The following is a 12,022-nucleotide window of genomic DNA, read 5'->3' as shown; positions in this document are numbered from 1 at the left end:
ACTCATCGGGCCGCTGTTGCCCAGTGTGTTGAGGTTTAGACTAGCTTTCATAACACATTCACCAAGACATCGTTCTCACCATATTACTGTGGAGCCGTCAGAAACACATCGCACACGCTGGGGTTCACGTTCTTCTCTGGACATTTTAAAGTGGAATTTTCCTTACCACGCCTTGGATTATGTTCAATATTTTTGAATACTTTGTGTGTCTGACCGGATTTACATTTTAAACGACCAGAGTTCGGCAGCTTTCCAGTGACAGCGGAGACAAAAAAAAGAACAATGATACGGCAAGTACTGGTGATCTCCGTCCTCTGCTTCGACTATGTGATCGGTCATGTCAGCTACTCAATTCCCGAGGAAATGGCAAGAGGCTCCTTGGTCGGAAACATTGTACAGGATTTAGGTTTAGATCTGAAACGTGTGAAGTCCGGAAAAGCTCGTCTTTACATCGGCGACAGTGCTCAGTTCATCGAGCTGAACAAAGAAAGAGGAGTTCTCCTCATAAAAGAAAAAATAGACCGCGAAGCCCTCTGCAGACAGACGACACCCTGCGCTTTACATTTTCAAATCACTTTGGAGAATCCACTGGAGTTATTCCCTGTAACAGTTGAAATTACTGACATTAATGATAATGCTCCCGTTTTCCAAAAAGAGGAGAGGATTTTTGAAATAAGCGAGTCGGCAGCTGTCGGCTCAAAGTTTATGCTAGAGAAAGCGATTGATCCTGATATTGGAATAAATGGTTTGCAGAGATACACGCTTAAACCTATAGATAATTTTATTCTTAAATCGCACCCTCAGTCTGACGGAAGCAAAAAGGTAGAGATGATTTTACAGAAGCCTCTAGATCGCGAGAAACAAGAGCATGTATCTTTAATTCTGACAGCGGAGGATGGAGGAGAACCGCAAATGACGGGGACGATGCAGATTCACGTTACAGTTCTAGATGTAAATGACAACGCGCCAGTTTTTAGTCAAGCTATCTACAAAGCAGCCATCACTGAAAACTCAGAAAAGGGAACGCTCGTTATTAAGGTGACTGCCTCTGATGCGGACAGCGGACAAAATGGAAACGTGACGTATGTTGTAGGAAATAGCATGGACCCAGTCTCAAAATTGTTTCGCATTACTCGTAATGGTGACGTCATACTGGACGGACCAATCGACTATGAAAAAGAAAAAATATTTAACCTCGACATAGAAGCGATCGATCAAGGTGGACTCTCTGATTCGAGTAAAATAATAATTGATGTAAGTGATGTGAACGACAATAGCCCAACTATTAATATGATATCCACTTCAGACTCAGTACCTGAAAGTTCAGCACTGAACACAGTCATAGCTTTAATGAGTGTTGATGACCCAGACTCTGAAAATAACGGTAAGGTTACCTGTGTTATAAATGAAAACGTGCCTTTTAATATTAAATTTACATCAAGTAATTTCTACAGTTTAGTGACAGACGGCGAATTAGACCGAGAAAGGGATTCTGGGTATAATATCAGAGTGACCTGCTCTGATGAAGGAGTACCCTCCCTCTCCAGTAGCATCACTCTTACATTACAGATCTCTGATGTGAATGACAACGCACCTGTCTTTGAGAGGAGCTCATATGAGGCCTACATTGTTGAAAACAACACACCAGGTGTCTCTGTATTCACAGTAAAAGCTACAGACGCTGACTGGAACCAGAATTCTCGTGTGTCGTACATACTGGAGGAATCCTCTGTTAACGGAGTTCCAGTCTCTTCATACGTATCTGTCAGTGCTGATAGTGGAGTCATCCATGCAGTTCGCTCTTTTGACTATGAGCAGATCAAAGATTTCCAGTTCAGTGTCAAAGCGCAAGATGGAGGCTCTCCTCCGCTGAGCAGCAACGTCACTATAAAAATCCTGATCCAGGATCAGAACGATAATCCACCTCAGGTTCTGTACCCAGTCCAGACTGGTGGCTCCATGGTGGCTGAAATGGTTCCTCGTTCAGCAGATGTGGGCTACCTGGTGACTAAAGTGGTGGCTGTGGATGTGGACTCTGGACAGAATGCCTGGCTCTCCTATAAACTACAGAAAGCCACAGACAGAGCGCTGTTTGAAGTGGGCTTACAGAATGGAGAAATAAGAACTATCCGTCAGGTGACTGATAAAGATGCTGTGAAACAAAGACTGACTGTCATAGTGGAGGACAACGGGCAGCCCTCTCGTTCAGCTACAGTCATTGTTAACGTGGTGGTGGCGGACAGCTTCCCTGAAGTGTTGTCGGAGTTCAGTGACTTTCCACACGATAAGGAATACAATGACAACCTGACTTTTTACTTAGTGTTGGCTCTGGCTGTGGTTTCCTTCCTCTTCATCACGTGTTTAGTGGTTATTATATCAGTGAAGATCTACAGATGGAGACAGTCTCGCATCCTGTATCACTCCAGCCTCCCTGTGATTCCATATTATCCACCTCGTTACTCTGATACTTTGGGAACAGGAACTCTGCCACACGTGTACAATTACGAGGTGTGCAGGACGACTGACTCCAGAAAAAGTGACATTAAGGTTGGCAGAACTGGTAGTCAAAACATGTTGATAATGGACCCAAGTACTACAGGGACAATGCAGCGGATACAAAGTGAGAAGAACTTCCTGGATGAACCTGACTTTCCTCTAGAGGTTAGAATGCTCCATACATCTTATATTTACTAAACAATAACTGTTTTTTTTTTTATTATTATTGTAGTCGATGTGGTTTCAGCACCATGGTTAGCAACATATTTATTTCATATATTTTATTAAACCTCTCTCTTTCTTAACATGATCAATAATCTTTGAATGTTTTAATTATTTTCCACATAGTTATTCATATTTTTTTATTTAATTATTTTGTGATGAAGGCAACTTTGACTGTTTAGTACTAATGTTCAATGTTTCCTCTAAGCTGCGCTTTTGCGCAATCGCGCACTGCTCGCACATTCTCAGCGCACAATAAAATCTATGCAGCGCATAAAATAAAATCCAACGTAAACTATACATTGAGCTCAGACATCAGTTTTAACTATGGACCAATAACGTATAACGATCTAACTCGGTGAGTCACAGGTGTCCAGCCAATGATACGATGCGGCTCACTTACGCTACGTAGCCAATCATTGCATGCTATTGTGTGTACGTGCCTTGCGCTGTGGTACCGTGCAGATTTGCTAGGTAGGCAAAGTATGGCGGAGTTAAGAGACGCTAAAGCTACAACCCTATCATGGCTAAGCGAACGGGCAGTGGGACATACACTCATCAAGCCAAAGTAAAACAGAAATGCGCTTCTTTTAAGATGGAATGGCTGTCGGAGCTTGTGCAAAAAGAAGAACAAGTAGTGAAACCGGGTGAGAATTTTTCTTTTTCGAGTGAGAAAGGTTTACTCTGCAAAACATGCAGCGAAGCCAAAGTAGCAAGCGAGTTTTCAGAGGGAAAAATGTGGACTGAATGGAAGTTGGACTACCTCGAGCGAACAACCACTGGAGAAGTGAGAAAGACAGACGTGAAAAAACTGTGTAATTAAATATTTTAAGACAAAGAGTTACAAGAATTTATACACTATCACAAGCTAGAGCACACATTTCATTGTGCAGAGTGTGAATGTTTTAATGTGAACAAAAAGTTATGTCTGAAAGGTGAAACTGTCTCATTTCTCACCATGGCCAAAGCAGGACTCTTATATATAACATAATATGCATCTCATGAACAGCAATGTTTTTGTTTTTTTCATTTTTAAGTGGGGCAAATCACTTATATAAAAAGCAAACTAATGGAAGTTGCTGCTGTAATCTGATTCTTTTAATAAGCCATGTAACTTTGTATGATCCCAGATTTATAACAGGTGTAATACTGGTGTGTGGCCATAGTGCGCACAGCTGATGTTGCTCACAGTGGTCCTCAGTGTACTCAGGGAGCCTGTGTGTATGCCCAGACACATGAAAAATTAGAGGAAACATTGCTTATGTTCCTCATTAACCATATTGGGGGTTGCAAAGATTTTTTTTATTTTTTCGTTTACTGCAGTTGCGTGATGTGAACTCTCTGGGCCGCTGTTGATCAACGTAATGCTATTTAAATAGCGTTTATAGAGAAGGAAAGCGCCATGCTTTTTCTCAGTAAGACCGGGCTTTTCAGTGGAGCACACCGAAAGAAACAATCGTCAAGGAATATATCAATCTGGAACATGTTTTTTCCATCCTTCGTTCAAAACAATCCAATTTTCAACCATATTCTTCTTCAATAAATCTGACTGACATAAGCGGATGTATTTTTGCTGGACCGATGCTCCCGATATAACAATGAAACGGCAAGTACTGTTGGTCTTTTCTGCCGTCGCTTTGCATTTGGTGCTCGGCCAGGTCAGCTATTCCATTCCGGAGGAAATGAGCAAAGGGTCGTTGATCGGTAACATAGCTCAGGATTTAGGACTGGATATTAAACGTTTGAACGCTGGTAAAGCTCGCATCCATATGGGAGACAATGCAGAGTACATTCAGCTTAACAAGGAGAGGGGGCTCCTTACGATCAGAGAAAAAATAGACCGCGAAGCTCTCTGTGCTCAGACAACGCCTTGCGCTTTGCATTTGCAGATTGCGTTAGAGAACCCGATAGAAATATTTTCCGTTACCGTAGAAATCACTGATATAAATGACAATGCTCCAATATTTGAAAAGGAAGAAAGAAGGTTTGAAATTAGCGAATCTGCAGTCGTGGGCTCCAAATTCATGCTAGAGAAAGCAATAGACCCAGACATCGCGTTAAATGGTCTCCAAAGCTATTCACTTAAGCCAAGTGATAATTTTATTCTTAAAGTGCACAGTCAGTCCGACGGTGGAAAAAGAGCTGAAATGATTTTACAGAAACCTCTCGACAGGGAAAAAGAGGAATTTATTTCATTGTTGCTAACAGCAGTAGATGGCGGAGAGCCGCAGCGGTCTGGCACTATGCAGATTCATATTACAGTGTTAGACGTAAATGATAATGCTCCTGTTTTCACACAACCCATTTACAAAGCTACAGTCCAGGAGAACTCAGTCAAAGGAACACTAATCACCAAAGTGAGTGCCTCCGATGCAGACAAAGGCTCGAATGGAGAAGTAAGCTACGTAATAGGAAATAGCGTGAGATCGATTTTAGAAATATTCCACATTAATGAAGATGGTGAGCTAATTTTAAATGGGCCTATAAATTATGAGAAAACCAAAAAATATGAAATTGATGTAGAGGCGGTGGACAGGGGAGGTCTTTCTGACTCTTGTAAGGTAATTATTGATGTAGGGTGATATTAATGACAACAGTCCAATTATTAAAATTATTTCGACATCTATTTCCATAGGAGAAAATTCGAAATCAAACACAGTGGTAGCTGTAATGAGCGTTAGTGATCCTGATTCAGAAGAAAATGGTAAAGTCCGATGTGCAATAAATAAAAATACTCCGTTTACGATTATGTCAACATCCAGTAATTTGTATAGCTTGGTGACAGACAGTGAGTTAGACAGAGAGACAGCCTCTGAGTATAATATCACAGTGACCTGCTCTGATGAAGGAGTTCCCTCCCTCTCTAGCAGCGTCACTCTCACCTTACAGATCTCTGATGTAAATGACAACGCACCTGTATTTGAGAGAAGCTCATATGAGGCCTACATTGTAGAAAACAACACACCAGGTGTGTCTATATCCACAGTAAAAGCTAGAGACGCTGACTGGAACCAGAATGCTCGTGTGTCGTACATACTGGAGGAATCATCTGTTAACGGAGTGCCAGTCTCTTCATACGTATCTGTTAGTGCTGATAGAGGAGTCATCCATGCAGTTCGTCTCTTTTGACTACGAGCAGATCAAAGATTTCCAGTTCTGCATTAAAGCGCAGGATGGAGGCTCTCCTCCACTGAGCAGCAACGTGACTGTGAAAATCCTGATCCAGGATCAGAACGATAATCCACCCCAGGTTCTGTATCCAGTCCAGACTGGTGGCTCCATGGTGGCTGAAATGGTTCCTCGTTCAGCAGATGTGGGCTACCTGGTGACTAAAGTGGTGGCTGTGGATGTGGACTCTGGACAGAATGCCTGGCTCTCCTATAAACTACAGAAAGCCACAGACAGAGCGCTGTTTGAAGTGGGCTTACAGAATGGAGAAATAAGAACTATCCGTCAGGTGACTGATAAAGATGCTGTGAAACAAAGACTGACTGTCATAGTGGAGGACAACGGGCAGCCCTCTCGTTCAGCTACAGTCATTGTTAACGTGGCGGTGGCGGACAGCTTCCCTGAAGTGTTGTCGGAGTTCAGTGAATTTCCACACGATAAGGAATACAATGACAACCTGACTTTTTACTTAGTGTTGGCTCTGGCTGTGGTTTCCTTCCTCTTCATCACGTGTTTAGTGGTTATTATATCAGTGAAGATCTACAGATGGAGACAGTCTCGCATCCTGTATCACTCCAGCCTCCCTGTGATTCCATATTATCCACCTCGTTACTCAGACACTTTGGGAACAGGAACTCTGCCACATGTGTATAATTACGAGGTGTGCAGGACAACTGACTCCAGAAAAAGTGACATTAAGGTTGGCAGAAGCTGGTAGTCAAAACATGTTGATAATGGACCCAAGTACTACAGGGACAATGCAGCGGATACAAAGTGAGAAGAACATCCTGGATGAACCTGACTCTCCTCTAGAGGTTAGAATGCTCCATACATCTTATATTTACTAAACAATAACAGTTTTTTATTATTATTGTAGTCGATGTGGTTTCAGCACCATGGTTAGCAACATACATATTTTATTAAACCTCTCTCTTTCTTAACATGATCAATAATCTTTGAATGTTTTAATTATTTTCCACATAGTTATTCATATTTTTTTATTTAATTATTTTGTGAAGAAGGCAACTTTGACTGTTTAGTACTTATGTTCAATGTTCCCTCTAAGCTGCGCTTTTGCGCAATCGCGCACTGCTCGCACATTCTCAGCGCACAATAAAATCTATGCAGCGCATAAAATAAAATCCAACGTAAACTATACATTGAGCTCAGACATCAGTTTTAACTATGGACCAATAACGTATAACGATCTAACTCGGTGAGTCACAGGTGTCCAGCCAATGATACGATGCAGCTCACTTACGCTACGTAGCCAATCATTGCATGCTATTGTGTGTACGTGCCTTGCGCTGTGGCACCGTGCAGATTTGCTAGGTAGGAAAAGTACGGAGGAGTTAAGAGACGCTAAAGCTACCACCCTATCATGGCTAAGCGAACGGGCAGTGGGACATCCACTCATCAAGCCAAAGCAAAACAGAAATGCGCTTCTTTTAAGATGGAATGGCTGTCGGAGCTTGTGCAAAAAGAAGAACAAGTAGTGAAACCGGGTGAGATTTTTTCTTTTTCGAGTGAGAAAGGTTTACTCTGCAAAACATGCAGGGAAGCCAAAGTAGCAAGCAAGTTTTCAGAGGGAAAAATGGACTGAATGGAAGTTGGACTACCTCGAGCGAACAACCACTGGAGAAGTGAGAAAGACAGACTTGAAAAAACTGTGTAAATAAATATTTTAAGACAAAGAGTTACAAGAATTGATACACTATCACAAGCTAGAGCACACATTTCATTGTGCAGAATGTGAATGTTTTAATGTGAACAAAAAGTTATATGTGAAAGGTGAAATTGTCTCATTTCTCACCATGGCCAAAGCAGGACTCTTATATATAACATAATATGCATCTCATGAACAGCAATATTTTTGTTTTTTTCATTTTTAAGTGGGGCAAATCACTTATATAAAAAGCAAACTAATGGAATTTGCTGCTGTATTCTGATTCTTTTAATAAGCCATGTAACTTTCTATGATCCCAGATTTATAACAGGTGTAATACTGGTGTGTGGCCATAGTGCGCACAGCTGATGTTGCTCACAGTGGTCCTCAGTTTACTCAGGGAGCCTGTGTGTATGCCCAGACACATGAAAAATTAGAGGGAACATTGCTTATGTTCCTCATTAACCATATTGGGAGTTGCAAAGATTTTTTTTTATTACTCGTGTAGTGCAGTTGCGTGGTGTGGACTCTCTGGGCCGCTGTTGATCAACGTAATGCTATTTAAATAGCGTTTATAGAGAAGGAAAGCGCCATGCTTTTTCTCAGTAAGATCGGGCTTTTCAGTGGAGCACACCGAAAGAAACAATCGTCAAAGGAATATATCAATCTGGAACATGTTTTTTCCATCCTTCATTCAAAACAATCCAATTTTCAACCATATTCTTCTTCAATAAATCTGACTGACATAAGCGGATGTATTTTTGCTGGACCGATGCTCCCGATATAACAATGAAACGGCAAGTACTGTTGGTCTTTTCTGCCGTCGCTTTGCATTTGGTGCTCGGCCAGGTCAGCTATTCCATTCCGGAGGAAATGAGCAAAGGGTCGTTGATCGGTAACATAGCTCAGGATTTAGGACTGGATATTAAACGTTTGAACGCTGGTAAAGCTCGCATCCATATGGGAGACAATGCAGAGTACATTCAGCTTAACAAGGAGAGGGGGCTCCTTACGATCAGAGAAAAAATAGACCGCGAAGCTCTCTGTGCTCAGACAACGCCTTGCGCTTTGCATTTGCAGATTGCGTTAGAGAACCCGATAGAAATATTTTCCGTTACCGTAGAAATCACTGATAAAAATGACAATGCTCCAATATTTGAAAAGGAAGAAAGAAGGTTTGAAATTAGCGAATCTGCAGTCGTGGGCTCCAAATTCATGCTAGAGAAAGCAATAGACCCAGACATCGCGTTAAATGGTCTCCAAAGCTATTCCTTGAAGCCAAGTGATAATTTCATTCTTAAAGTGCACAGTCAGTCCGACGGTGGAAAAAGAGCTGAAATGATTTTACAGAAACCTCTCGACAGGGAAAAAGAGGAATTTATTTCATTGTTGCTAACAGCAGTAGATGGCGGAGAGCCGCAGCGGTCTGGCACTATGCAGATTCATATTACAGTGTTAGACGCAAATGATAATGCTCCTGTTTTCACACAACCCATTTACAAAGCTACAGTCCAGGAGAACTCAGTCAAAGGAACACTAATCACCAAAGTGAGTGCCTCCGATGCAGACAAAGGCTCGAATGGAGAAGTAAGCTACGTAATAGGAAATAGCGTGAGATCGATTTTAGAAATATTCCACATTAATGAAGATGGTGAGCTAATTTTAAATGGGCCTATAAATTATGAGAAAACCAAAAAATATGAAATCGATGTAGAGGCGGTGGACAGGGGAGGTCTTTCTGACTCTTGTAAGGTAATTATTGATGTAGGTGATATTAATGACAACAGTCCAATTATTAAAATTATTTCGACATCTATTTCAATAGGAGAAAATTCGAAATCAAACACAGTGGTAGCTGTAATGAGCGTTAGTGATCCTGATTCTGAAGAAAATGGTAAAGTCCGATGTGCAATAAATAAAAATACTCCGTTTACGATTATGTCAACATCCAGTAATTTGTATAGCTTGGTGACAGACAGTGAGTTAGACAGAGAGACAGCCTCTGAGTATAATATCACAGTGACCTGCTCTGATGAAGGAGTTCCCTCCCTCTCTAGCAGCGTCACTCTCAACTTACAGATCTCTGATGTAAATGACAACGCACCTGTATTTGAGAGAAGCGCTTATGAGGCCTACATTGTAGAAAACAACACACCAGGTGTGTCTATATCCACAGTAAAAGCTAGAGACGCTGACTGGAACCAGAATGCTCGTGTGTCGTACATACTGGAGGAATCATCTGTTAACGGAGTGCCAGTCTCTTCATACGTATCTGTTAGTGCTGATAGAGGAGTCATCCATGCAGTTCGCTCTTTTGATTACGAGCAGATCAAAGATTTCAAGTTCTGCATTAAAGCGCAGGATGGAGGCTCTCCTCCACTGAGCAGTAACGCGACTGTGAAAATCCTGATCCAGGATCAGAACGATAATCCACCCCAGGTTCTGTATCCAGTCCAGACTGGTGGCTCCATGGTGGCTGAAATGGTTCCTCGTTCAGCAGATGTGGGCTACCTGGTGACTAAAGTGGTGGCTGTGGATGTGGACTCTGGACAGAATGCCTGGCTCTCCTATAAACTACAGAAAGCCACAGACAGAGCGCTGTTTGAAGTGGGCTTACAGAATGGAGAAATAAGAACTATCCGTCAGGTGACTGATAAAGATGCTGTGAAACAAAGACTGACTGTCATAGTGGAGGACAACGGGCAGCCCTCTCGTTCAGCTACAGTCATTGTTAACGTGGCGGTGGCGGACAGCTTCCCTGAAGTGTTGTCGGAGTTCAGTGAATTTCCACACGATAAGGAATACAATGACAACCTGACTTTTTACTTAGTGTTGGCTCTGGCTGTGGTTTCCTTCCTCTTCATCACGTGTTTAGTGGTTATTATATCAGTGAAGATCTACAGATGGAGACAGTCTCACATCCTGTATCACTCCAGCCTCCCTGTGATTCCATATTATCCACCTCGTTACTCAGACACTTTGGGAACAGGAACTCTGCCACATGTGTACAATTACGAGGTGTGCAGAACAACTGACTCTAGAAAAAGTGACATTAAGGTTGGCAGAGCTGGTAGTCAAAACATGTTGATAATGGACACAAGTACTACAGGGACAATGCAGCGGATACAAAGTGAGAAGAACATCCTGGATGAACCTGACTCTCCTCTAGAGGTTTGAAAGCTCCATACAACTTATATTTACTAAACAATATTTTTATAATTATTATAAAAATAATAATTTTTTATTATTATTGTAGTCGATGTGGTTTCAGCACCATGGTTAGCAACATATTTATTTCATATGTTTTATTAAACCTCTCTCTTTCTTAACATGATCAATAATCTTTGAATGTTTTAATTATTTTCCACATGTTTATTCATATTTTTTTTGTTTAATTATTTTGTGAAGACGGCAACTTTGACTGTTTAGTACTGATGTTCAATGTTCCCTCTAAGCTGCGCTTTTTCGCAATCGCGCACTGCTCGCACATTCTCAGCGCAAAAATAATCTATGCAGCTCATAAAATAAAATCCAAAATAAACTGTACATTGAGCTCAGAAATCAGTTTTATCTATGGACCAATAACGTATAACGATCTAACTCGGTGAGTCACAGGTGTCCAGCCAATGATACGATGCAGCTCACTTACGCTACGTAGCCAATCATTGCATGCTATTGTGTGTACGTGCCTTGCGCTGTGGCACCGTGCAGATTTGCTAGGTAGGAAAAGTACGGAGGAGTTAAGAGACGCTAAAGCTACCACCCTATCATGGCTAAGCGAACGGGCAGTGGGACATCCACTCGTCAAGCCAAAGCAAAACAGAAACGCGCTTCTTTTAAGATGGAATGGCTGTCGGAGCTTGTGCAAAAAGAAGAACAAGTAGTGAAACAGGGTGAGATTTTTTCTTTTTCGAGTGAGAAAGGTTTACTCTGCAAAACATGCAGCGAAGCCAAAGTAGCAAGCAAGTTTTCAGAGGGAAAAATGGACTGAATGGAAGTTGGACTACCTCGAGCGAACAACCACTGGAGAAGTGAGAAAGACAGACTTGAAAAAACTGTGTAATGAAATATTTTAAGACAAAGAGTTACAAGAATTGATACACTATCACAAGCTAGAGCACACATTTCATTGTGCAGAATGTGAATGTTTTAATGTGAACAAAAAGTTATATGTGAAAGGTGAAATTGTCTCATTTCTCACCATGGCCAAAGCAGGACTCTTATATATAACATAAAATGCATCTCATGAACAGCAATATTTTTGTTTTTTTCATTTTTAAGTGGGGCAAATCACTTATATAAAAAGCAAACTAATGGAATTTGCTGCTGTATTCTGATTCTTTTAATAAGCCATGTAACTTTCTATGATCCCAGATTTATAACAGGTGTAATACTGGTGTGTGGCCATAGTGCGCACACCTGATGTTGCTCACAGTGGTCCTCAGTGTACTCAGGGAGCCTGTGTGTATG

General features: G+C 41.5%; 3 protein-coding genes and 1 pseudogene across 4 annotated transcripts in view; all 4 read left to right on the top strand.

The window, feature by feature from the left end:
• The window catches only part of LOC116714991 (protocadherin gamma-A12-like), a 188,203-nt gene that overhangs the window by 111,498 nt on the left and 64,683 nt on the right, over positions 1–12,022 (top strand). The window lies entirely within an intron of this gene.
• The window catches only part of LOC116714994 (protocadherin gamma-A5-like), a 125,364-nt gene that overhangs the window by 48,664 nt on the left and 64,678 nt on the right, over positions 1–12,022 (top strand).
• LOC116714982 (protocadherin beta-16-like) lies at positions 3,688–6,776 on the top strand (annotated as a pseudogene).
• LOC116714986 (protocadherin beta-16-like) lies at positions 7,822–10,729 on the top strand. The gene has a single exon (XM_032555804.1). The coding sequence runs from the start codon at positions 8,306–8,308 to the stop codon at positions 10,727–10,729; it is 2,424 nt and encodes an 807-aa protein (XP_032411695.1). The 5' UTR covers positions 7,822–8,305.

Source organism: Xiphophorus hellerii, chromosome 23 (assembly GCF_003331165.1).
Source record: "Xiphophorus hellerii strain 12219 chromosome 23, Xiphophorus_hellerii-4.1, whole genome shotgun sequence".
In the NCBI taxonomy this organism is placed as follows: domain Eukaryota; kingdom Metazoa; phylum Chordata; class Actinopteri; order Cyprinodontiformes; family Poeciliidae; genus Xiphophorus; species Xiphophorus hellerii.
Note: the sequence above shows the minus strand (reverse complement) of the source record. Positions and strands in the feature narration are given on the sequence as shown.

Bases quoted from the DNA above. Each gene is read 5' to 3' on its own strand.
- LOC116714986 (XM_032555804.1), top strand. From the start codon at position 8,306: ATGTATTTTTGCTGGACCGATGCTCCCGATATAACAATGAAACGGCAA.